Source organism: Amblyomma americanum, chromosome 1 (genome assembly GCF_052857255.1).
Source record: "Amblyomma americanum isolate KBUSLIRL-KWMA chromosome 1, ASM5285725v1, whole genome shotgun sequence".
Taxonomy (NCBI): Eukaryota; Metazoa; Arthropoda; class Arachnida; order Ixodida; family Ixodidae; genus Amblyomma; species Amblyomma americanum.
The window spans coordinates 443361281-443388429 of record NC_135497.1 but is presented as its reverse complement, the minus strand read 5'-3'; the positions used below and the strand labels follow the sequence as shown (position 1 = coordinate 443388429).

The 27149-nt window shown below is 49.9% G+C and overlaps 1 protein-coding gene and 1 pseudogene across 1 annotated transcript; one reads left to right on the top strand and one right to left on the bottom strand.

The window, feature by feature from the left end:
• Window positions 1-529: 529 nt before the first annotated feature.
• Window positions 530-1966, bottom strand: LOC144125513 (uncharacterized; annotated as a pseudogene).
• A 7278-nt stretch (window positions 1967-9244) lies between these two features.
• Window positions 9245-24199, top strand: LOC144125508 (delta-1-pyrroline-5-carboxylate synthase-like). The gene is made up of 4 exons (XM_077658968.1): window positions 9245-9289; window positions 19923-21090; window positions 21147-21242; window positions 23949-24199. Exons 1-4 carry the CDS (start codon window positions 9245-9247, stop codon window positions 24113-24115), a joined length of 1476 nt encoding a protein of 491 aa, XP_077515094.1. The 3' UTR covers window positions 24116-24199.
• Window positions 24200-27149: the final 2950 nt, after the last annotated feature.

Genomic DNA, 27149 nt, shown 5'->3' with positions numbered 1-27149 from the left:
CAGAAAAGTACTTTTTCTATTTTCATTTGCTTCAGAAAAATATTATTCCTTTTTTCAGACTGGACTTGTGGTTCATACAGCCCAGCCGTGGCTTTGCGGAAGCCCTGACGGGCTCTTTGAAACGGCAAAGGGTGTTTGCCTTTTAGAGATAAAGTGCCCGTTTTCAAGACGGAACAGTGACATCATTGATGTAGAGCAGGAGGTTACATTAAGTACAAGAATGGCAAATTGACGCTCCTTGCAAGTCACCGATATTACACACAGGTGCAACTGTTAATATATGTGTGTAATCTCAATGAATGTTTTTTGTTTATTCAGAACATCAAAACATCACCATCATTGTAGAGAAAGACGATGACTTCCTATGTTCCGCTGTGCGAGCACTGGAGGACTTTTACTTTACGTGGCTGCTCCCCGCCCTTGTCAAGTCCACGAGAGTGTGATTAACCTTTCGTTTGAATAAAAAGATGTGTGGAAATGAGAATATAGCGTAGATCTGCTGATTGTAGATGGTGCAGCACTTCAAACCTCACTGTTCGGAGCTTATAATAGGCGGCTGGAGATTTGCCAAGACGCAGCAGACATGAAATACGTCGCTCATCTGCAATCAGCTCTGTGGGTATGCGTGTGTTGAGGATGTTGAACATCTTTATGCGCTGGATAATTCTTTCCACATGAATTCGCACCTGTGCAATTTGGTACGTCTCATGCACCTCACTTTCAGAAAATTGGCCTTGACCTTGTAAAAATGGGGGCATCACTAATACAGCCCGTACCTCTTCAAGGCCTGCCTTTATACCCGGAAACCCCTTATCGGCCATCACAGCATCGCCTGGTTGCACTAGGTCTAGAAACCCAGAATCCACTGTAATAAAGGAATCTGAACACCTGCCTCCGTATGCCTTTGAGCAGAAGTAGACTGCGCCACATGGCGTGATTCCAACAAGGAATTTCAGAGTATATCCTCCTTTGTAATGTGAATACAGCACACGCTGTTGCTGTACAGTGTACGGTTGTTCTGTACGGACTTCTGTACAATCAATTATCATCGAGCAGTCCTGGTAGTGAACTTTAAGGCAATTTGGCATTGTCTGCCTAATGACATGATCAGGAGGGCGATATATCCACTTCTGCGTGGCAATGCTATGTGTTTTAAGAACACTTAAAATGACGAGAGACTGTGTTCCTGGACACGCAGAAAAGCACTGCAAGAGATGAGTAAGTGATCCCAAGGTTAAGCTTCATCAAAAACAGCACAAGCCTATCGGTTATTGGCACATCACAAGTTCGCTCAGCAGAACGGGGCATTATGCTAAGCAGGAGGACATATATGTCGGGGGACACGCCACACAGATCCTTCATGGCAGCTGCACATGCTTGGACACTGTCGTATCCTGTGAAGCAAGCTGTCCTGCAGTCTCTACCAGACTGGTGGGAAACCACTGCAGGCTTGCACTGTACTTCCGCGTCGCAAACAATTTTGTGGTTGACTTGAGTGCACGCCTCATTGCCTCGTGCCGAACACAGGAACACCGAAAATGTGATGGAACATCTTGCAATGTTGTCGGTTTGGCAAGACTGCGTAGAAAAGAAAAAACAGGTATCAGTCATAAAACTGGACAGCTATGTCACCTGCACTGCAGTGAGATGCATATACATAAATTAGAGGTTAAACACTTTAATTCACAGTAACGAGAGCAGGCAGTGAACTGCTGAAATTTCACACTTAAACTCTGCATGTAACATGTACACAGAGACGGCTTTGCATCAAAATAAAGAATGGTAGCGTCATTGTTCCATGCCCATCCCGGTTGCTTACCTCGTCTTTTTGTGCAGCGTCAACAGCCATGCAAAGTACCTCCAGGCTAGAAGGCTCTTGATTCAGGGGATCCGTTTCAGAGGTGTCTTCTTCAGTGCTTGATGCCGTGTCTTTTTCGCTAACAGTGGCAGATGCCTGCTCTGGCATTACTGAGGCAGACGATGCCCTAGCCCTCCTCCTCCTATGCAACCTGAAGCATATGAAACTTCGAAATTTCATATTCTCCTTGTGGTCCTTCTTCTGAACGTTACATGATGAAAATTACCAGCTGCAATCAAATTCTGCAGACTAATTGAACTTAGAATTGCACACAGTAGTTCAAATATTGAATTCTTATAGGTGGTTCACAGTGCTAAAAGACATTTCATACCTTTCATATCGTGCAAGCTGCTTAGTAGCATCGACGTGGCTGACCCTGTATGCATCCGGGAATATGGTTGTGTAGTACCCTGTATGCGATACGATCGTACTCTTCTCTCCGTTGACGAAATGCTGAGAGCATATTCTTGTCCTCTCATTCGGCACCCACTCGGAACCGTCGGCCAGGCCGAAAAAGACGACACAGCATTGTTTACACCACAAAATCCTCAACCCACAGAGGGCGGAGGCAGACAATACATTCATAATGTTTCCCTAATTGGCCTGCAATTTTACAGAACACAAGTTGTTTACACTACGGAGAAGTGGTCTGCGTACACCGCATAAAAGTTCTACCGGCACGCTTTATCATGTTTGCCACACTTTTCGCCATTTGCAGGGCCCAAAATAGCTTTGACACATGAGCCAACCGCACTCCTAGCGAATGTGCATGCACGATAACTTCTTCCGTACCCAACCCGGTGCGCCGTACGAACGTTCCTAGGCAAGTGCAGTATGTACATACATGTGAGGAAGTTTGTACGTAGGCGCGACTAAAGAAGTACAATCGAAGAAATGCAGCGCGGACAAACGCCATAGAAAGTTAAGTGCGGCGATATATCCGCGATGAGAATGACACGTATGCGTAGGTACATATGTACGAGGTTCGAACAAAATTTCCGCAAACTTCAACGCCCGCAGCGCGGCGAGGCGTTCACATTTAAAATTACCACTCGCGGTATGAAACTGCTAAACGTACTATGTTGAAAAGACGCTAAGACTGGTGTTAAATGCGACAAAGAACTTATTTGATTCCCGCACTGCCGTGATCCACTTCTTTCGTCGATCACTTTCGTACGGCCTACCTGGAAATCTGTACAGCTTAATGCCAAACTGTCCTTCGCGGCTATGGCAATCCTCCACGCAGCAATACCGACAACTGCTTTTTCTTTTCGCATTTTTTTTGCCGAGGCCACCGCCACTACTACTGCTTGCCATCGTTGCAACGCGACTGAAAGCGTGCAGCCGGTGCAGCTGAGCGCGGCGGCGGTGCTTCCATTCAGCCGGCCCACAGACTCACTGGAGCGGCGCTAGGTGGCGCAAGGATCGTGACCAAACTTGACTGTACGGATCCTATAGCACTCCTTTTTTCCTTTCTTCTTTCAGTCCCTCCTTTACCCCTTCCCTTACAGCACGGTTCGGCTGTCCACCAACATGTGTGACATAGTTACTGCGTTCTTTTCTTTCCACAAAACCAATATTCATTTTTTCAGCTTGTCATGCCCCTCCATGGTATGCATGAGTGATCTGCTCCTAGAACATCGAAGCACCTAGTGTTGGATTATCACATGGAATTGCCGCAATCGCGCCCGCTAATCAACATTATTTACCCAATGATCACCACTAATGCGGCATAAATTTATTTCCCAGGGTCGGGCGTCAGCAAAAGCTCTCACATTAACAGCCCCACTGCAAGCCCATGACAGCCAGGATGCCGTATTATGGCTCTGAGATAAAGCTCTATGCTCAGCGCTTTTACATTCGGGCGCTCGCCCGTCTGTATTGGCAGCATCGTCAGCAAGGCTCACCTGCTGCAAGCCAGCACTAAGCTTCTTCGGTATGGTCCCGAGCCAAGCTATAAGAATCGATCCCACGTTCCCGACCCGAGTACACCGAAAAGCGTCACCCGGGCGGACTCCGGGCAAAACGGAGAGGCCGCCGCAGCGCGCCAGCGGCCACTATTTTCCCCAAATGCCCTTGACTAAGCTGAGGGAACTAATGCGGCCTCATTCCCGGTAGAAGACGGTCTGCGTGGGAAAACGGCGGCGGATTAGCGGTCGTCGTCCGCCAGCCTTCACAGGCGTCGCCAGAAACGAAATAACACTTTGGCCTACTGGACCCGACCGTGCGTTCTTGTCCGGGGCGTCGACTGACATCTGAAGAACAGGTGTTGGCGGTGCGCGGAATCTTTCGGCTGGCTACGAGATCATCTCCCTCCACCGTCGACGTAGACACCAGGGCATCCTCCTCTCTCCCTGGCTCGACACGTCCGAGGGTGTGTCCATGTGTGCGGTGGTACGTGATAATGCAAGATAGGCCACTCCCACCCTGGTGCAGACGTCCTCAACCTGGGGAATCTAGGGACGGAGAACAGTATAAAACTGGACAGCGAGTGCAGTGAAAAGCGTGCTCTATTTGTGTGCCCCCTTAATCACGCTCGATCATGCTCCGTTTTGAGGCTCCTTGAGCCTCCTTTTAAGAACCTCTCTTCGGAGTGTTCTTTTTGACCTCTATCTACGTAAATAATGTAAATAAACCCTCTTGTAACCTTCCTTACATCATCCAACTCCTTTATCTCGTCGGCAGTCCATTCCTGGTGATGGTGGCGGTGTTCGGAGCAAGCGTCGTTCCTGACCTGTGGTCCCGTCAAGAACGACTCCGAACCCCTCATATTCAATAGCGCAAACAACGTTGGCGAGGGGAGACAACCCTGCCGAACCGCACAGGTGACGGGGAAGGGGGAAATCTCCTAGCCATGCTGTGGATATCGTCGTATGACATAATGAGCTTATTGAAGCCCTGCGGGACCCCGAAAGCCATGAGTGCTCCAAAAGGTGGCGCCACAAGCGTTGGTGGCAGAGAGGGGAAAGTGAGCCGAGAGAGGCGGTAGTGCAAATATCATAGCACTGAGGAGCGCGCCGCGCGTATCCATGCTAGGCGGGGGAGGGCTTGCTCTGTCAGTCGATTCGCGAGCGATGGAACTAGTCTCCTCGTTGCCAGGATGAGCCACTGGAGCGGGCAGCCAGATTATTTTATTGGACGAGACGGGACGGTGCCAGAACGTAAGTTGGCGATGGCCGGGGTTGCCAGCCGTCCAACCGCGTAGCTGTAGACTGCAGTCTTGGAGTCATTGAAAAAATATTCCGCGGAGGTTTGTGTGATGGCAAGCGCAATATCTGCCTCCTCGGCGTCTCCAGAGGCCGAAGTGTAGACTGAGGCAGTAAGAGTGGGTCGGAGAGAGTTGTCAGTGACTGCAAGGGTGTGGGCTGGGTAGCGGCGGTACGGGGCGGCATCCATGTAAAGAGGTATTTACACGGGCGATGTTATCCCTCCCAAAGTGAGGGCGGCTGCGAACACGTCATGCCTTCGAGAGTGCTCGCGGCGACGCAATTTCTGGTTTTGGTCCACCGGCCGCCGCCAACGGGGGAGCGGATACAAGAGTTTGCGGGTCGGTAGGCTGGAAACGCTGATTGGTTCAAAAAAGTGACGTCACGCCTGTAACGTCATGGTCACGTGACTTTTAATGACGTCATGTCCGGTTGGGGACAGACACATTTTCTCTAGAGTTTTCTCGGAATTCCCCACGTTTGTGAAAGCGTGCGCGTGATAAAAAAGCGCATCTTTACCTCCACCCCACCCAGTTCGACCACTTTGCCGAGCGGGGTGCAGTTGAACAACCCTTGCCTAAATGCTCCCGCCATTCACGTTTACCCACCGCACCCCCCCCCCCCCCCCCCACGACACTTTACCGAACTCCGTTGTTTTGTCGCCTTTTTTATTTTTATTTTGTGTGTTTGTGTTTGCATGCACAGTGCACGTTTCTCTACTTAAGCTAACTGCGCCGCTGATTCCGCATTGACTATTCCTGCCGAAGAGGCTCCAGGGAAGTGTCCTGCCATGTCTGCGCTTTATTCTGTTTTTTTTACTCGTTTTGGCCAGCGGCACGCGAGTACACGCATCTCCGCGAATCCGCCACCGTCTGTTTCTGTACTCGCCGCCGCTCTGCCTTGAGGGGCGACCATTCTCCCCTCCCGCTCCTCGTTTTCCTTTTTTTCTTTCTCTTTTTTTTTCTGCACGCTCCCAGCGGCTTCTCGGTGGACAGGGTGCGACAGCGTGTTTTTCTATTTGTTACTCTTTCTCCCTTTTGTAGTATTTTTCTTTTGAGTCCATCTTCTTTCCAGCACCCGATTACTTGCTGCTATTTTCATGTGGCGGACATGTGTGCAAATTACAACTCCTCAAGAACGGAAGGAACATCGCTGTAACTTCAGTCTTGAGAAAAGACAGGCTCTGTCCGAAACGTCGACTCAAAATAAATCTGTCTAAAAGAAGCGTCTCTCAACTTTGCATATATATATTTAGTTACCCTTGATGTAGTGTCTCTGTACACCAACATACCGCATGATGATGGCATCCGAGCTCTGATCGCATCCTATGGAACACACAAAAACGCTGATGCTCCTAGCCAAAGTACCATCGCTGCACTTACTGATCTTGTCCTCAAGCTCCACTTTTTTGAATTCAACAACTCCTTTTACCTACAAACGAGTGGTACCGCTATGGGAACGAAAATGGCGCCAAACTATGCCTACATATATATGCATAGAATTGAATCGGAGTTTATCCGCTCATACCCAACAAAAACGGCTTTTTACAAACGCTTCCTAGACAACATATTCATGGTATCGACAAAAACAGAGGACCAATTCATCCAGTTTGTTTCAGCATTTAACAACGTACATCCAAACATCTGTTTCACACACCCTTACTCCACCAGTCAAATTAATTTCTTGGACGTCTCAATTCGAATGGACGTCTCAAGTGAAATCTTTTCGCACCTGCTTTGCTAGCGGTAAGGCACTGGCGCCTGTGCGGTTCACGTGTCTATTCTGCTGCTCTCCAGCGCAACCATTATCAGTGAAAGTCAATACCTGCTTTAGAATTCCGCTTTATTTTCCTCGGATGGCACCTCTCGAGCACTCTAGACAAGTGTGATCGACTCTTTACATGAACGAGCCTACCGGGTGCCTTATTACAAGTCCTAGCCGTTCAGCTTTCCTTCCAGTTACGGTATTCAGACCGTGATTTTTTGCGTCGCAGCTCAAATACGGCTCGACATCCGCGGAAAGATCCGCGCACAAGAGCAGCAGCGGGCCTGTTTCGCCACTTTCGGGCCCACGTGGCGATATAACAAACGACAACCACTACGAAAAAGATGAACCATCGCCCGTCGGTGGACTCCTAATCTTTTGAGATAAGTTAGGTAATGATGGAGTGCTTGCGCTATTCTTGCATACGCCGACCGATGCATTCTTGCCGTACCGTTATCTAATCGATCCGTGACCTTCGGCGTGAGCCAGCTGGGGTCTTGACGCGTACTAAGTATCTTGCAAAAGCAATGCGCACCTACGGCGTGCAGCTTCAGAAGGCACACGTGAACATGTTTGCAGACATTCAGAACCACGTGGTCGCGCTAGCAAAGTTATTAGTAGTATTAGCAGTAGAATCACTTTATTTGGCCGCTCAAAAAGTCAAGCATCATCGGGTTCAAACCCGACCGCGGCGACTGCGTTTTTATGGAGGAAAAACGCTAAGGCGCCCGTGTGCTGTGCGATGTCAGTGCACGTTAAAGATCCCCAGGTGTTCGAAATTATTCCGGAGCCACTACGGCACCTTCTTGTTCTTCCTTTATCTTTCACTCCCTCCCTTATCCCTTCCCTTACGGCGCGGTTCAGGTGCCTAACGATATATGAGACAGATACTGCACAATTTCCTTTCCCCAAAAAACAATTATTATTAAGTCAAGCACCAAGAAGAGAGCGGGCCAGCTGGTCTTGCTGGTTGTGTGTTTTAGGAACAAAGCCTGCGCCGGTGTGAGCAGCACATTGATTTAAATTTGACAGAAAAGTACAATGAACTAAGTGGACAGGGAAGGGTGTTTAGGTTTGGTTTATGTGGGCTTAACGCCCCAAAGCGACTCAGGCTATGAGGGACGCCGTAGTGAAGGGCTCCGGAAATTTCAACCACCTGGGATTCTTTGACGTGCACTGACAGCGCACAGTACACGGGCCTCTAGAATTTTCCCTCCATCGAAATTCGACCACTGCGGCGGGATCGAACTTTCGTCTTTCGGGTCGGCAGCCGAGCGCCATAACCACTGAGCCACGGCGGCGGGGGAGAAGGGTGTGGCGAGGGTATAGTTTGCCTGTTATCGACGCGGAGGTTGGAGATGTCTTTCCCGTATAAGGAGGGTATGGCCAGTGAGTTGCAGGGTCCCGGTTTAATGCATCCCGAGCTAGCTGTTTTACCAGCTCATCGCCTGCAATTCCGGCGTGGCCGGGAGCTCAGGATCCATATGGAGATGCAGTGAATAGAACTGAGTGAACCTGCTAATTCGTCGCGGACCATGTATGGGTACATTGCGGCCGTGCTTAAGGGCTCGTACTCCGTGATGATGATTCATGTAATAGATGTATGCTGTATTGATGCAAGCTCCTGAATACTTAGCACTATTAGTAAGACCTCCAGGGTAGCAGTGGAGGGTGGAAAGAGTACGGTCCTAGAGCGTGATGATCTGGCGTTGGGCCTCTTAACGGAAAGCGATGGAGAAATCGGCCATGCCTACCTGGATGCCAGCCACTTCTGTGTTAATGATCACATGGTGCTCATTCTGGGATGGTTGCGAAATGTAGCTTGGGGAAAAGGAAAGGAGTGCCTACGATAGATGGAATATCGAATGGAGAAATAGCCGATTGCTCGAGGAGCCAGCGACCACGCGGAAGCCCTGAAATGCGAGAAATCTGTCGGTCCCTGCATGTGCTGTTGAAGTAGTTGTGAGAGTGTGAGAAAAAGCCCTGCTGCGTAAAGACGTACGTTCGATGTATACCCTGACAGGTGGAGTGCAGCCTCTTATAAGGGGTTTAATGCCGATTCGATTTAAGTCTTCTGCCTCCGGGTTAACCTTATACACGGGATAGTATAAAGTGTTTTAACTTCAACCTAGGGCATGTATAAGCTGTTTCGACTGGCCATCGCGAATCCCCACATTGTTTTAAAATGCGTCTGACCATGCGTGTGATGCGGCGCAAGTTTCAATCGTCGCTGTGACAGTTGATTGAGAGGAAGATTCGTGCATTGCATTCCCAGCTCCCGCCTTGTAGGTACATGGAAAAACTCGCGACCTTCCACGAGGTGTATGGGAGAATTGTGTTGTCTTTAAAATTTTGTGTGGGAGCGCAAAAGTAATTCCGATTTGCCTGGAGCGGAAGCGTGGCCCATAGCGGCGAGATGAACCTCACTACCACGCCAGACAATCAGAATAACTTTGGCTCGGTAAGTTACGGGCACACAAGTATCTTTTTTTGTCTTCGGATATGTTATTGTTTCGCACCATTACCATTACGGACGGATGGTATGAACGAGTGAGTTAAAGCGTGCAGCCTCTACAGACAACGCAAATGCCTTTTCGCAAATTAGGGTATAATTACTCCAGCCTTCTTTGATCGCCTATAGCTTTATGATTATTTTTTTATTCGTGTCTGAAGTAAATTAATTTAAACCAAAAGTTTAAAACGGCAATTTAACATTTATTAACGTACACTTTCTCAGTATCGTTCGCTGATTGCACAGGGATATCTTACAAGTTCACTACAAAGAGACTTGCATTGTCAAAAAAAGAGAAAAGAATAGGGCTGTGGATTCGTAAACGCAGAGGTTAAACCAGCCTCGAGAATTTTTTTTAATTTTTCGGCTCATATATGAAACGCTGATTTGTTTTCTTTATTATTTGTGATTCATGTGGCCCATATAATACACGTTGTGAACTGAGGGGTTGGTGGTTGGAGGAAATAGATGAAATTTTTTATCAATACCTTGCTATGCGCATGATGAAGTGTTTTACTGCGTCGACAGGAAGGTGATTCTAGTCCATGGCTGCTTGAACAACAACAGAAAAAGGCGGCGTGAAGCGCGGTTATTTTCAAGTATCGAGTGGTAGAGAGAAAGACGGAAAGGCAGGGAGGTTAACTAGGCAGCAACCGGTATGCTACCCTACATGTGGAAAGGGGAACGGAGGGAGAGATAGAAAAGGGAGAGAACAAAGAGATATGATCACTTTTCCACGTGTCCGTTGGCCGTTACTTGTAGGGTACACAGGACACACACTGATTGTTCACACTCTTGCACTCAGTCCTGAGTCCTTCAAGAACTGGAAAAGTGCCTTCAAAGCTGTCCTCTGCGATGAAGGCTTACTCCAAGGACCCAGAATCTTGGCTTCAGTAAGGGGCCGAGGATCTAAACGGCGGAGTGTTGCAGCCAGGAGAGCACGCTCACGCTGAAACCGAGGGCAGTTACAAAGAAGGTGTTCTATAGTTTCGGCGCACCCACACATTTCACACGCAGGAGAGTCTGCCATTGCGATTAAGTGGGAGTAGGCATTTGTGAACTCCACTCCCAGCAAAGGCGACACAACAGCGTAGCATCGCAGCGGGGGAGGCCGGACGGAGGACTGTGACGGAGTAAGGGGTCTAGGCGGCGCAGACGGCATGTGGAGTTGCTAGTAGAGGACCATGACGCTAAAAGCTCTGTTCGGCCAAGCATTCACAGATGTCTTGCTGCGTCGGCTCTTGTCAACGGTATCTGGACAATGTTGGCACTGCCTTGAGCCGCTCGAGCTGCAGCGTCAGTTGCGTCGTTTACAACAATGCCAGAGTGTCCCGGTATCCACTGGAAGGCGATGTCATGACCCTGATCCTGCGCCTGGTGTTGGAGATGTCTTAATTCAGCTACGAGTTGATCGTGATCGCCATGGCGTAAAGCAGAATTAAGACACTGTAAGGCTGCTTTTGAGTCACAGAACACAGCCCATTTGTGGGATGCTTGTGCACCAATGTACTGCACAGCCGCATGAAGAGCGGCCAATTCTGATCCGGTGGAGGTCGTCCGATGCGCAGTTTTTTGAATAATACTGGTCTGTCTCGCAGGAATGACTACGGCGTGGGTTGAACTTGTACCTGAGACCGAACCATCTGTATACACATGAGTGCGGTCACTATATGCGGCGTGGAGTAGGCAGAGTGTCAACTGTTTAATGGCCGGTGTCGATAAGTTCGATTTTTTCGTTATGCCCGGAATTGTAAGGCGCACGCATGGCTCCCGCAGACACCACAGCGCAGAGGAAGGCCGTACTGTCGTCGTGAACTGCGATAGGATGGACGACTGGTGGGCTGCTATAACCTTTGAAAACGGTGCCTGTGGTCTTTGATTTGCCTCTGACACAGGGTGGTGCTGTGGAATCCTTGTTAGATGCCGTATGTGAACCCGCAGGGTTTCAAGGGTTATATACGTCGAGAGTGGGTAGTCCTGGGCGATCGCAATGGTAGCAACTGTTGATGCACTGCGAGGTAGACCCAGACATGTGCGAAGTGCCTGACATTGTATAGCTTGCAGGGCACGCAAATTTGTCTTGCATGTGCTTGAAAGCACTGCTGCACTATACCGCAAAAATCCGAAAAAGAGCGCTCTGTAGAGTTGCAGCATTGATAGAATCGACAATCCCCATGATTTGCCGGCAAGACATCTGAGCAGGTGTGTGATAGAGATTAGTTTTTTCTTTACAATGCTGCAATGCGGGCTCCATGATAAATTCTGATCTATAACAATTCCTAAAAATCGATGAGATACATGATAGGTAATGACATGGCCGTCAATAGTTAGCGGATAACGAGTCATACTTTTGCGCGTGAATGCCACTATAGCGCACTTCTCGGCTGACACGCTCAGACCTTGCTCTCGGAGATAGGGGGAACTTATGGTTGCTGCCCTCTAAAGTCTTGCTCGCACCTGGAGACGCGTCACAGAGGAGGCCCAGATGCAGATGTCATCGGCATACATAGAGATATGGACGGTATTAGGTAGGTACTCCTGGAGTCTTTTAAGTGTTAGATTAAACGAAGTAGGACTGAGCACTCCGCCCTGGGGACGCCCCGTTAGATGTAATGCACGGGTGTGGAGCCCTCTTCACACATAATAAAAAAATGTCCTTTTGGTCAGATAGCTTTGGATCGACCTATACATCTGTCCACCGAGTCCAACAGCCTCTAGCGCATCAAGGATGGCCTCATGTCTCACGTTATCGTATGCACCTTTGATGTCAAGACAAAAGTGCCGCGCACATGCGCTTCTGGCGCTTCTGTTGCTGTACCGTGGATACCAGATCAATGACGTTGTATATAGAGGAGCGACCCCGTCGGAAAGCCGCCATGGCATTAGGATACACGTTATTGTGCCCAAGGTACCACTCAAGGCGCACCAGAAGCTTTCTTTCCATGACGTTTCTCATACAACTGGCCAAAGCTATTGGACTGTAAGATGACAGGTCGAGTGGGGATTTCCCTGGTTTTAGTAATGGTATCATGCGACTGGATTTCCACTGGGGAGGGACAACTCCGTCTTGCCACGAGTGGTTGTAAAGGCTGAGTAGCTCTCTACGTGCGTCGTGGCCAAGGTGGCACAGCGCAGCATATGTAACGCCATCTGGACCTGGTGCAGACGAACGCTTACATTCTGCCAGGGCAGCATCAAGTTCCTCACGACTAAAGACAACATCCATCGATGAACCCCGTGATGCAGGAGGAACACGGAGGGACCCCGAGGTAGTCACTGCACCCGCGGTCGTCCTGCAGAAGTCAGTTGCAACTTCAGTCTGATGATGGTTTTGACGTAGAGCCAACGCATAGAAAGGCTGTCTTTGCTGTGGAAGCTCTCGAAGCACCCGCACTGTCCGGCAAATGAGGGACAAAGGCTTTCGAGGATCCCGAGATTGGTAGAAGGTAGAAGGGACTTCCAGCGCTGTTGCGCCAGCGTGTCGATTCGTCGCTTGATTTTACTCTGCACACGACTCGCCTCTCTGAGGTCCCTTGCGCATTTGGTCCGTCTGTAACGTCTTTCTGCACGCCGACGAATAGCACGTAGGTGGTCTAATTCGACATCAAATTCGGTGCGCATTCTAGTTGACGTGAGGAAGCCTCTAGCAGCCTTCATTGCTGTTGCTATAATGTCCTCCAAACTGGAAGTGAGGGCTTCTTTGCACGCCTGTTCTATTCGAGTTTTAAATGCCGTCCAATCGATGTGCGCGTGTTTAGCTGGGCAGGACGCCCCAAGACCTGTAATCTTGAGGTAGGTGGGTATGTGGTCACTCTCGTGGGTCTCCACATCACAAAACCACTGGATACGCCGGCGCAGAGACCGCGAAACTAGCGTCAGGTCTAGACAACTGCTGTATGAACTGCCTCGCAGGTATGTCGCGCTGCCGTCATTCATTACCGAAAGTTCATTTTCTGAAGCAAATAAGGCCAGATTCCGCCCTCTGGCGTTGACTATAGGACTTCCCCACAGTTGGTGGTGGGCGTTGAAATCTCCGCTAATAATCCAAGGAGCCCGGGTTGCCTCCATAATTGTCTTCAAGCTCTCGCAGACCAATTGAGAGGAGAGGGAGACATACGCCGCATTCAGTGTGAACTCTATGGATCCCTTTTTGACTATGAAAAACACGCACTGATGGTCATTGTGGGGTTGAACTGGGCAGCAAACGTACGTTATGTCGGTGCGGATGTAGACCAGGACTTTGCTGCGCTCCCCGCATGTCGGAACAAAGAAGGGCTCGTGCCCGGAATGCCTGATTGCTTGAGATAAGTTAGGTTCACAGATGACTAATATGGGGAATTGGTTGTTGAAAACATATTGCCGAAAACTAGCGATTCGTGACTTTAGGCCTCTTGCGTTCCACTAAGAGACCGCAATGCCCCTGACTTCCTCAGAAAACGTGGGAAGCTGGCCAGCCATTATGTTTTAAAGATCTTGTAGTGCTGGAACAAGAGAGTCCAGCACCAGTTAGACGCTGCGGGCGGTTGACGATTGCAGGGCATGTCTCAGAGGGCGAATGGCATTGACCACCGTCCTGAGGATCACGAGGGCTTGGCGATCTTGCTCTGGGATCCCTTCTCTAACGACAGGTGAGCTCGGCGATGGGAGCTTGCGCTAAGGAGGCTCAGTAGGACGTAACGGTAGAAGCGCTGGGCAAGGATCCGCACACGAAGAGGTCTGATTATCCTTGGCGATATTTCGCGGACTGGACACACTTGTGCGTGGCAGCACGGGATTAGGTTGAGAAGAAGGTGCCGTGGGCGCGTCGATATGGTTGCATTTTGCAATACACTTTCTTGAGTTCTTCTTGCGGCGAGAACGTCTTTTCCGAAGTGTCGCGCAGCTTCACGGTGCGTAGAATTGTCCCGAACCATTTGCTTTAGAACGACAGGCTCGTTTTTTAAGCGCGGACAATTCTTAGATGAGGCGTCATGGGGCCTCTTGCAGTTGGAACACTTAAGCACTTGTGCAATACAGGACTCAGCGCTGTGAGCTCCGGCGCAACGAGGGCACACTCGTTTTGTCGCAGACCCCGCTCACATGACCCAGTTTCAAACATTTGTGGCACTGCAGGGGTTTCGGAATGAATGGCCGCACTGCATGACGGAAATGGCCCACCTTCACGTGTGATGGAAGGCTGTCGCTTTGGAACTTTATCTTCACACAACGGGAATTGCCCAGACGTGATACCCGTAGAATTACGGTGCCATCATTTGCCGGCTTCACGAGTATGGGCAAATCATCTCGCGTGATAGCCTCGTCGACATCATAAATTACGCGCGAAGAGGACTCGTTCCCGAAGAAGGGGATAACAGTACGTACTAATAATGCGCCGAGCTGGGTTATAACCCGCAGTGGTTCCAACGCAGCCGCGTGGTGGACATCAACGGCTACAATGTTCTTCCGCGCATTCACTGGAACGTGTTTGATTTCGCTAGGCACGAGGGCCTCGAGTTCTACAGAGACGACTTGCTTGTTAAGCCGCCTCATGTTGTCGGTTGACTGCATAGGAAGGATGAGGATGGTGTGTGCCGGTGTGTTGCCACTTGTTTTTACAGTGGACTCACTGGATGACGATCCAGCTCTGAGCAGTCTTCTCTTAGACCTCCGGTTGAGGCAGGTCTCAAAGCCGTCCTCACTGCTGGCCTCGCTGAGGTACTAGATGGTGCCATCGCTGTCGGGGTAGCTCGGACGGCTGCACCGCTTCCTCGACGAGCTCGAGGAGGAGGCCTCCAGGCCATTCGGATGCCCCGGAGGGTTCAGATCTATCGCCGTATGATGGGGACAGCGTCCCCGCAGTATACACGCAAAAACACACAAAAAAAGCTAGAGACATCACCTACCTGTCGCCCAGCAACGCCGCGGTGATCGTGACACGAATGTAAACAACAAGCATATGAGTCCGGCAGTGCTGCTGACTAGCTAAATTTTGTACTTGCACGCGCTGAAAGCTGAGTCCTAACTGAATGCGTTTCACAAGGATGCACTTCGTCGTCTTCTTCCCTCCTTTCCTCAAAAACGAAACAAACCAAGTGAGCCGACGGCGTTCATAGAGTTCATTGGTGTTGACAACTTTGCAAAGGACGTTCATTTTCACGAAAGGAAAAGCGCACAACCGGCTACGTGGGTCAGTGGAGACCTGAATCTCGCTTTCATGTACGTGGCGCTCGTGTCCAAATGCAAAAGCCTGCTTTGATTGCGTTCCGCCCACTCTATAAGCAGGTCGCCCTCCCTAACACCCTGCGTGGCACGCAGTTAATGGTTGATCACGAGAGATTGATCACTAAATGAACGCTGTGGCCTAGCTACAGCTGCAGTGCCGCATGTCAGCCACAACGCTGCCAGTGCTAATGAATTCAGGCCACATCTTCTCTCACCACCGCCACATGTATCAAAGCACGAATGAGGCGTCCGCATATCCAGGGAGCCAGTTAACAGCCCTTCGTTTGCTCAAAGCCATCGCTATCTAGAACATTGTCAAATGAACACAGTGAATGCCGACATCTTTCGCTTTGTATATCCTGGATTAGCTGAGCTAATCCACATAACTTTTTTTTCTTTTTTTGGGGTGTAATAAAGTTCTTATCGCGGAATGGAGTGCGCGGTGAATTTTTGTACGCGTCTAACAGTTGAAACAAACACGTAGAACTCGAAGGGAAGGAAGCGTGTTTCGACTGCACTTGGAGCCGGTGGACTCAACGCACGCTACAATATCTATTCGTATTTAGCGCTGGAATTATTGATGGCTTGCGTGTCATAATTAGGTTATGCATTTATTGCAGCTTTGTAAAGGCCGCTGTTGCTTTCATTATTGGCAGTGCACTTAAATCATTGCATGAAATATTTATCAGAATTCAGTTAAGCCGCAAACCAGCTTTCCGGATGTTAAGCGATTAGTTTTGTGGCAGCCACGTGAATGGACCGTATTGCGGGTGCCTGGAGATTGAAAATTGGTTTTTGAGGAAAAGAAATGGCGCAGTAACTTTCCCACCTATCTCGGTGCACACCCTAATTGCGCCGCAAGGGAAGGGATAAAGGAGGGAGTGAAAAAAGCCAGGAAAGTGGTGGTACCTTAGCGATGGTGCCGTAGCGGAGGTGCGGGTGTCTTCCCTAATAACGCTAAGCTATGATGCACCGGCCTGACATCAATAGACAGAGGGTCTGGGAAATCTATAAAAAATAATGTGGATTAGCCCAGCTAATGCCGGATATACAAAGCGAAAGCGATATTGAGGTCTCCACTGACCCACGGAGCCAGTTGTGCGCCTATCTTTTAGTGAAAATCTGTTGTCAACGTCAATGAACGCTATGGACGCCGTCGGATCACTTGTTTTGTTTGGTTTTCGAGAAATGGAAATTGCACACTAATCGTCTCACATATCTCGGTGGACACCCGAATCGCGTAGTAAATGAACAGATAAAGGAGGGAGGGAAAGAGGAAATAATAATAATTGGTTTTTGGTGGAAAGGAAATGGCGCAGTATCTGTCTCTTATATCGTTGGACACCTGAACCGCGCCGTAAGGGAAGGGATAAAGGAGGGAGTGAAAGAAGAGAGGAACAAATAGGTCCGTAGTGGAGGGCTCCGGAACAATTTCCACCACCAGGGGATCTTTAACGTGCACTGACATCGCACAGCACACGGGCGCCTTAGCGTTTTTCCTCCATAAAAACGCAGCCGCCGCGGTCGGGTTCGAACCCGGGAACTCCGGATCAGTAAGGAAAGAGGAAAGAGAAAACTGAAAATTGAAAGTTTTATTTTGAGGAAAGGCGCAACGCTGCGCAGCGGCGCAACACCTGTCGCTCGGTGCTACTACTGGCGCATGTGCAGTAGTGACTAGGGAGCGAGAGAGAGAAAAACAAACGGATGGAACCAGGCGACGGAGTCGGCGGCGGCCACCGGCGCCGTGCGTGACGTCACTCGTGCTCCGACATACGCCGGCTTCGCGAAGCGCGTTGTTAACTAGCGTAGTGAAACTTTTCACTTTAAAAAAATAGCTGCGGCTTAACTACTGCTGATAGGATAGGATGGGATAGGATAACTTTATTGAGCTCTAGCGTAAGTGCTTTTATGCGGTTTATGTGAGCCCATCTCCACAACGGTCGGTTGCCCCTATTCCAGCGCTCCGCTGGATGCTGCCGTCAGCTGAGCTCGCCGTATCAGACCGATGTGGTCTTCGCGGCAGTCGCTGGAGAGCATACCCTCCCATTGCTCCGCACTTGGGTTTGGTATAACGGGAACGACGTCGACTTTTGAAGCGACAAGCTTCACTAGGCTCGTCAACACCGGGCTTCGCGTGAGCCACACTACAGATTTGCCACAGCTGCGCATGTGCGAAACCGAGTGACGTCACGCGGAGCGCAGGTGGTCGCTGTCGCCGCAGACGTCGAAGCCACCGAGCGCTGACTCTGTCGCCTGACCGTGAAACCGAGTGACGTCACGCGGTGCGCAGGTGGCCGGTGCTATCGCAGCCGTCGTCACCGCCACGCGCTGCCTCCGTCGTCTGACCTTTAGCCATGGAAGGAGGAGTAGAAGACCCAGACGTGGTAGCGTGGGAGTTGGCTCAAAAGCAGCGAAGATATGAAAAGTGCAAGGCTAGACAAGCGGCTGAAACGCCAGAATCACGAGAGGCACGCCTTGCAAAACGGCGGCAAAAGGATCAAAAACAAAACACGTGAGCCGACGGCATTCATAGAGTTCATTGGCGTTGACAACTTTGAAAACTCCGTTCATTTTCTCGAAATGAAAGGTGCAAAACCGGCTCCATGGGTCAGTGGAGACCTCAATCTCGCTTTTCGCTTTGTATATCCTGGATTATCTGGGATAATCCATATTAATTTTTTACTCACCTTCTCCTAGCTGTTTCTCCCGTGCGCAGCTGCACGCTGGGCCGTTCGTGCCCCCTCCCCCCCAAGCCCCCCCCTAAGATCTTCTTTCCTCTATCTTGCAGCTGGAAACTTTTTTTGCGACCACAAAAGCTGTGTAAAAAAAAATGGCTCTCCCCCCTGCAGCCACCACCCCCTCTTTCCCCTATCACCGTCGTCTCTCATGCCATTCTTCACAGTGCTATGCATCGCCAAGACACATTCTTGACAGGACGAGTCTTGCGTTGTCTCGCTCGGCGGCGCCCAACCGCACGACCAGCGCGACGAAAGAGCATACACACTCGAGCTGGCTCCGTTCGTAGTCTGGGCAAGCGAAAACCGACATCTGATACTATATAACCTTTTGACTCTTTGTAAATAATAGTGTATATATGACCTCTTCCTATGTCCTTTCTTGCTGTCCCCTCACCTCTTTCATTTCTCTTCTTTACACCAGATTACACGTCGTGGATGTACTCGCCACGTGCCCGAGAAAACCTTTTGCCGTTTGAATCTGTTCATTCCAAGACGGAAAAACGGGTCATTGGTACGTTCTGCTTGAGAGGAGCCTTGGAAAAATGATGTGTTCACCCGGTGCATGACAGCCTCAATAATCAGGTTGGTATACGTTGCTGAAAGCTGGTTTCCCACTTTCAGTTGTCACTATGGCGGAGAACCTCCTGTAGAAATTGAAATCTAGAACATACCAGGAAGTTGTCCGTCGAGGAAAAAATAAGACTGGCGGCTGTCCCATGTATTCAAAAGGTGTCCCGCAGTCTGAAGAATATAGCCAGACGCTGCGGGGTTCCGGTGGTAGTCTCTGCCTACGCAAGTTGGCCTTATTGTGATTGTTTCTGGAGGAAGGAGTTTGCGAGGCTGCATGAAGCGTCACACCACTCAGTTCGTCAGGTGTTCGGCGGGGTTTTTGTATGAAATTTTCCTGACCTGTGGGAAAGTTTACATCGGCCAAACGGGCCAATGTATAAATGAACGACTAAGAGAGCATCAGCTTTCGGTAAAGAACGAAAAAAAGGTCTAATTCACCCTTTCACTGCGGCGCATGCCGTCTGGCTACACGTGATAACCCGTGACGGCCTTTGCTGGTAGGAACAAATTTTGAAGCGAAGTCATGACCAGACGGCACGTAAGTTTGCTGAGACTTTTTTTTGGTTCATAAGGAACAAAAGAGATGATCGTGTCAGTGATACCTTGATGAAATTGTATTTAAAAAATTAGGTTTTTGGCATGCGCTTACTGAATGATTGGGCAGACATGAAAATATCAATGTGCGTTTTCTTCTGAATAAAATTTGTTGCGAGCCTGCGCCTGTCCTTGTTCTCTTTACGTACATGTTTGTGTTGAGCAGTACGTTGCTTAACGATCTACGACAGACTTACCCAACAACGTACTCTTTTGAATCGCGTTTCATTCCGGCCTGACTGTACGTGTTCCTCTTTGGAGCATGATGGAAGCCGGCCAAAAGGACGTCACGATAAAGAAAGAGGATGACAGTACACGCTGGCACCGACCACTGAATAAAGCTTCACTTGCGCACAGCCTCAGTTGTTAGTGCCATCGAGTGTTACTTCTTTCTTTGTTGTAACGTCTTTTTGACTGGCTTCTACCACGAGGAATGCACATGCGTCCAGAACGCATGGAACGTTAATCTCTGCTTTCAGATCAAGGCGGCGTCCTGGGCACTTGACCATGGTATGTCCGTTGTCATCGGCAGCGGCTTCGAAGAGATGGCCATTACGCGTATCGTGCAAGGCAAGCGCGTGGGCACCTTCTTCACCGAGCACCAGTCCAAGATGATCTCCCTGGAGTCAACAGCCACCAATGCGCGGAAGGCGAGCCGCACACTCGAGTCCCTGACCGCGACGCAGCGCTCGGCCACCTTGCTGGCCATAGCTGATGCGCTAGAGGCGCGGACGGCGGACATCATGAAAGCCAACGAACGGGACTTGACCGTAGCCCGCGAGCAGGGGCGCAGTGCACCCATGCTGGCGCGCCTTGCGCTGACGCCAGCCAAGCTGTCCGCACTGGCTGACGGTCTGCGCACCATCGCGAAGACTTCGCCCAGCGTGCTGGGACGTGTTCTGCGGAAGACCCGCGTGGCCGAAGGCATGGAACTGAGCCAGGTGACGGTGCCCATTGGTGCTCTGCTCGTCATCTTTGAGGCTCACCCGGACTGCCTGCTGCAGGTGGCGGCGCTAGCTGTGGCAACAGCCAATGGGCTTCTACTCAAGGGCGGTCATGAGGCGGCTCATACAAACCGCTGCCTCTGGCAGCTGCTGCAGCAGTGCCTCAAGCCGTACGACGCTGCCGACGCTCTGGCTCTGGTTAGCACAAGTGAAGACGTTGACGAACTGCTTCATCTCCAGGGTTACATTGATCTGGTCATACCGAGGGGTTCGAACCAATTGGTGCGCGACATCCAGCGCGAGAGCCGCGGCATTCCCGTGTTGGGCCACAGCGATGGCATCTGTCACGTCTACGTAGACCGCGAAGCGGACAAGCAGAAGGCCATGCGCATCGTTGTGGACTCTAAGTGCGACTACCCGGCAGCCTGCAACGCCATGGAGACCTTGCTCGTACACCGCGATCACGTGGAAGGCGGCTTGCTCTCCGAGCTGTGCTCTTCGCTCAAGGCGCAAGGGGTCAGCCTGTACTCGGGGCCCCGGATGGTGCAGCTACTCACGTTTGGACTGCCGGCGGCGCCCTGCATGCGCATCGAGTACAGCGGGCCCCAGTGCTCCGTCGAAGTGGTCGATTCTGTCGACGAGGCACTCGAGGACATCAACACACACGGCTGCTCGCATTCGGACGCCATCGTGACAGAGAACAGTAAGTGATGTGAAGGCAGCGACTGGAAGGCCTCGCAACGTTTGCTTGTTTTTCAGAGGACACTGCGCAGCGGTTTCTCCGGGGAGCGGACAGCGCCTGCGTGTTCCACAACTGCAGCACGCGATTCGCCGACGGTTACCGCTTCGGGCTCGGTGCGTATCTGGCGTGCTCAGCTTCTTCAACCAGCTGTCCCAGTTTTTCTGTTTTTTTTTCGAAAATAATTCACCCTTGTTTACCAACACCAGTTTGGCTGAGCTGCAGCAGGTAGGGTGCGTTTTTTCAAGTTCGGCTGTAGCGAGGTAAAGTGATATCTCCACCCGGACAGAGCAGGCCAATAATGTCATTGTAAGCTAATTATGAAAACGAAAGCAAGATGTTCATTCGAGCACCAAGCGAAGAGTTCGTATCTATCATGAGTCCTACATTGATATTACGCTACCATTTAATCCCTTAAAATTACAGTACAAAGCATTCCTAATGATCACTGTTGATATCTTATGTATATAGCTGCACTCATATGCCCATGCAAATCACCACTCTTGCGAAAAAGTTTTTCTCCATGTTTCTGTCAACATGTTATCCAGCGGTTTCTTTTTCTCGCCAGTGTGTTGTCGCGGATCCTCTGATGTGCTTTGGAAAGTTGCGTTATTCGACAGCCAGCATTTTAAGTACATGTACTTTATATTTTATGTCTATGTGTACACCGTTTCATCAGGAGAAATCTCTGCAAATGTATTGAAGTTTTGCCTGCTCCGAACTAAAGATGGGAGTCGAGGCCTTGTCAGGCTCCATGCCTTTTGCCTCGTCTTCCACTTTCAACTGAAAGGAAATAAAATGGTCTGAATTTGAATCTGAATAAAAAGGCGAAAGCACCTCGAAGACGTACGAGTCATTGTAAAGACAGAGCCCAGTACTTGTGTTGTACTTCGCTTTGTCTCTACGCTGCGGGCTTATAATTGTCAAAGACCGAGGTTCGTCTCTCCCCCCCCCCCCCTCCTCCACATACAAAATTTTGCTATCACCCGAAAAAAATAACTCAGCTCTTTCCCGGAGGCGAAAATACTATAGCATAAAAATATTGCTACGCATCACATAAGAACATCCTTAAAAAATTAAGAGCACGAAGATAAGAGTATTGCAAGCGATTCGCTCTCAAAGCTTTTGAACACGCGCGCATCGATCCTTGTTTTTCAAATTCGAATGCTGTTCTGCAGTTGAGCAGTTAACCAAGGCACGCGACTATCCACTGCTGTGACTCTCTGTCTTCGGCGTCCGGCTCCTGAGTTTGTCAGTTGATTGTATCCAGCCATGGTAGCTGCATTTCGATGAGTATATGAAATGGAAGAACGCCCGTGGGCTGTGCGATGTCAAGACGCATTAAAGATTCCTAGCCGGTCGAAATTAATCCGCAGCCGTATACGCTGCGGCATCTCAGCCACTTCTGGTACTTGAAGACGTTACCGTGGATTCCGAGAAGGCAGAGACCGGAGACCCTATTTCTTTAGGGCCAAAGTTCTGCCTGGACCCGGGAATGAATACTGGAAAAATCAGCGCTGCGTTTATTCTTTCTCTGTCTTATCTCACGTAGCGCTGGCTGTAAGTATAGAAGCTCCCAGATATAATATACCATGCGAAGATGCGCAACTTGGTGTCGGTATAAAAGAACGAATGTAGTGAGCAGGGCACGTTGTCTGAGAAATGTGTTGAAGAAATTACGTAACCATGTTTTTTTTTCAGTAATCGTCAATATATGTCTGGCGCGTCTTGCACCAATCTCTGAAATACCAGACAAGTGTTCACAAAATGGGGACTAGCCGCCACGGTGGCTCAGTGGTTATGCTTCTAGGCTGCTGACCCGAAAGACGCAGGTTCGCTTTCCCCTTACCTCTTTCATTTCTATCCTTCATACTGCCTGCTTTCCTTTATTTCCGTTACCCCAGCTCAGGTGCCGCCGCCAAAGTGATGGCAGATGCCGGGGTTTGCAAAACTCTTTTAATTTTCATTTTTATTATTTTTTATCAATAAACACTTACTACTGCTACATCGCGGCCGCGGCGGTCGCATTTCGACGGAGGCGAAATGCCAGAGAACCGTGCACTGTGCGATGTCAGTGCACGTTAAATAACGCCAGGTGGTCGAAATTGCCCGGAGCCCTCCACTGTGTCGTCACTCATAACCTGAGCTGCTTTTGGATGTTAAACCCCATAAACCAAACAAAATGAGGACTATCACGGAAGCTGAATAATGAACAATATGATCAATACCTGAGAAACTAATCGTCAGCTGCAGCGGGCGGCATTCGGAAAGTGAAGTGCCGCATGTAACGAGCAGGTGAAGGACGAAAGGCAACACTAAGCGGTGGGCACCAGAGCTGCGTGCGTGGCATCCGTCACTTCTTCGTGTGCTGTTTGCCACGTCATGCTAAGCCAACAGGCCCAAACATCTACTGTCTTGGATGGAACGTCGGGGAAGAGGACCCTCTCGATACACCAAGGCATTTATTGTGTTGGTCACACGCTGCCGTCTTCTGCACGGGCTGTTATGTGGGCTAAGCAGTGTCGCGAAGCTGTACGCGGGCTATAACGGACGCCGCAGTGAAGGGCCCTGGACTAATGCCGGCCACCTGGGGTTTTTAATGTGCACAGACATCGCGCCACATACGGGTGTTTTTGAATTTCGCCATCGATCCCACAACCCTGTGCTCAGCAGCCAGACGCCAATGGCACTGGTCCATCGCAGCGGGTCCAGAAGGCTTTCTAGATCCGTTTTAAATGAGGCTGCAGCCGCTAGACGTATATACACCCCGATTTTTTAGTGCCATTGTATGTGCTTGATGCGTGACTTTGTCTGCGTCGTAGGGGCTGAGGTGGGCATCAGCACCGGCCGCATCCACGCCCGTGGGCCCGTTGGCATGGAGGGACTGCTGACCACCAAGTGGCTGCTCAGGGGAAGCGGGAACGTGGTCCAGGACTTTGGAGAGTCGGGCACCATGAATTACCTGCACGAAAACCTTCCCGCATCCTGACTCCTTGGACCTTCCTCGCCCACTGCTTCTTGTACATAGTCCTCGTTCATATACGCTTCGAAATAAATGGGAACGCGCACGTGAGCTGCTGGTGGTGCATATTAATGCGTTCGGAGGCAACGGTGCATGGGAAGCACGTGCTCGCAAAGATAAAGTACAATGGTTCGCGTGGATCTGTTTCAAGGGTCGACGTATCTCTCAACCTCGCGCTCTCTTTCAGCGCTTCCTGGACGACGTAAGCTCTCAACTCTGGTAGTGCACGCAGTACTTCCATGGATGAATTCTTGCGTTATCTGTGTATTGAAGTGCCTTCATTTTTGCTTCTACTTCGATGGCTGCTGCTGTTGCGAGTTAACAGATATTGGGCTTCTTTGTAAGCGATTTCCACAGCACTTTCTGAGAGCTCCATTACATAAGACGCGCGCGTAGTTAGCGCAAAGCTCTGAGGCTAGTACACCCTTCATCGAGGAAATAAAAAAAACACACACGCGAAAAAGGTAGAATAAGTCATTCATAGACAAGAGCGTGTTATTCAGCAAGTGGATTTTGCTGCGCGTTGTTAGCGTCTGACGTATGTTTTGCATCGACGTTTTGCTTTTTCGTGTGACCTTTCAAGAGATGAGTCAGAAGGGCTGGTGCTATAATAGTAGAGCGATTTATTGCGACTACTGTAATGCGGCTTTCTTTTTTTTCACCCCTTCAATAACGGGCATGCCGAACGGAACTGAACAAAATATATTGGAAGTAAATGCGAAAAACAGTTGACTGAATTTTTTTTTGAGCGTGTATACGCCCGCGACTTGCTCAGGCGGAAGTGTTCGACTGTGTCGGCAGCGGATGAAGTGACGAAGAAATTGGGTTTGTAAAAGAAATCGGCGTTTCCCGTCATCCGGTCAGTCGATTTGTACCAGGCACGAACACAGGCTAAAGCCGGATTGATGTACAAAAATCGGAAGCAATGATAATAGACTGCGCGTGTCATTAAAAATTTGCAATGAGGAGTATATTTCAAACAATGAATAAATTTCTGTAACTTCGACCTGAGCTGGATTTCAGGACCGAATGTGATTCTTATAGATGCGCTTGAGGGGTCTCGACATTCGCCCATCGAAACAGCGTACAGAAGAGGCGGCAACCTTTTTATCGCCATCAACGCTGCACGGCGGAGATGCAGAAGGGTATAGCTGCCGCATATGGTCCGTCATTTCTGCAGCAAGCAACGGGCGTGTTCACGGTAAAAAAATTAAAAAATCTGGCGCTAAATGTGAGGCAAAAGTTCGCGGGGGAATTTTCTACAGGCGCGGTGAGCAACTGTTACCACAGTCGCCCACTGTACTGATCCGCCACGTCACATTGATAAAGCTGTACTCAAGTGCTCTCTTATACAAGAATACGAGTAAGTCGGCTTTGGGTAAGATATCTTGGTTACATAGATTAAAATGCGACTATCTTGCACTTCCCCCCCTCCTCCAGCGTTTGACCGCGCCCCTAGTGGCTGACGGCAGTAGTTTTTATGCGCGATGTGGAACAATCACAGCGCCGCCTGGGCATTGATGATTACCTAATGGGCTGCATTAGATCGCAGAAAAAAATAGGCATAGTTTTAACGCAGTTAAACCGAATAGACGTGCGAAAACATTTGTTTAGCCTGATTGGCTCATAGGTTTGCTTTGCTGAGGGTTCAGCATGTCTGGCGACGATATTCGACTCAGGTTAAGGTCTGATCGAGGTTAAACTGCAATGTTCCGTTCGCGCCGCAGATGGAAGTTGACGATGACGACGACGTGCAATGCACAGCGAGAGAGAGTGCTGCAGTTTAACAGCGGGCATGATCGGCTGCGGCGATGGCATAGTGCTCTGGCCAGCGAAGCTGATGTGTTCGCTCCGCCGCGAATTCAAATCCCAGTCATGGCAATGTTTATTCTATTTACTTATGCTGTGCTCTTGGCACAAACCCGCAAAGATCGCGAGATCTTGCTCAGGGTTTGCACATCAGAATAGTGGTTACGCTCTAAAACACTCAGTAGCGACTCCAGTGCGCACGACTACTGATCCGGAGTTCCCGGGTTCGAGCCCGACCGCGGCGGCTGCGTTTTTATGGAGGAAAAACGCTAGGTTGCCCTTGTGCTGTGCGATGTCAGTGAGCGTTAAAGATCCCCAGGTGGTCGAAATTATTCCGGAGCCCTCCACTACGGCACCTCATTCTTCCTTTTATTCACTCCCTCCTTTATCCCTTCCAATACGGCGCGGTTCAGGTGTCCAACGATATATGAGACAGATACTGCGCCATTTCCTTTCCCCCAAAACCAATTATTATTATTATTATTATTATTATTATTACTCCGGTACGCGGCAAATTGTAAGGAAACACGAAATCTCATGAATAAGAGTTCTGACATTCAGCTCCCGCGTGAAAACCACCGCAATTTGCCAACGAGTCTGCTGCCTTGCAATGACGGCGCCTGCGTGTAACAATGCACTAAAATTACTGTAGTCTAATAACACAGCTAACACGGAATTTTAGGCACGTGTTTTGGCAGCTATATAGCGGGTTTTAGAACTTGCACTGACCTGCCTAAACTTCATACTTGCTCATATTACGATTCCTGCAGTTGTTGAAGGTTCGTTTCTGTTGTATGCGTTGTAAGCTCATGTCATGCTTGGAAAACTACACATCCAAATTTTTATCCTACCACTATTGCGTTCACTTGGGGATCCTGCGTAACTCTGTGGGATTTTGCCCTCAATGATGAATTCCACGGATACCGGCCTCCCTTGCGGCCTTGCGCATTGGAACGAGGTTTTGCTCCGAAGGATATGCCTCCGTGCCGCCCTCACCCCCTGCGGTGACGTGGTCGCGGCCGGCAAAGTTCCAAGCCCTCTTTGGCGACTCCTGCCCCTTCTGCCCTTCTCCAGCCTGCGAGATGTGCCCACTCTGGACCTCAGGTTGGATCCGGGAGCCTAACCACGGGACCTTGGCGGACCTCATTCGGGGATATCTGCAGGCCACATATATCTGCAGGCCACTTCTTGC

Coding starts and splice junctions, on each gene's coding strand:
- LOC144125508 (XM_077658968.1), top strand. CDS start 9,245: ATGAACCTCACTACCACGCCAGACAATCAGAATAACTTTGGCTCG. Junction 9,290..19,922: donor ATCAGAATAACTTTGGCTCG/GTAAGTTACGGG, acceptor CTCTGCTTTCAG/ATCAAGGCGGCGTCCTGGGC. Junction 21,243..23,948: donor CGGTTACCGCTTCGGGCTCG/GTGCGTATCTGG, acceptor TCTGCGTCGTAG/GGGCTGAGGTGGGCATCAGC.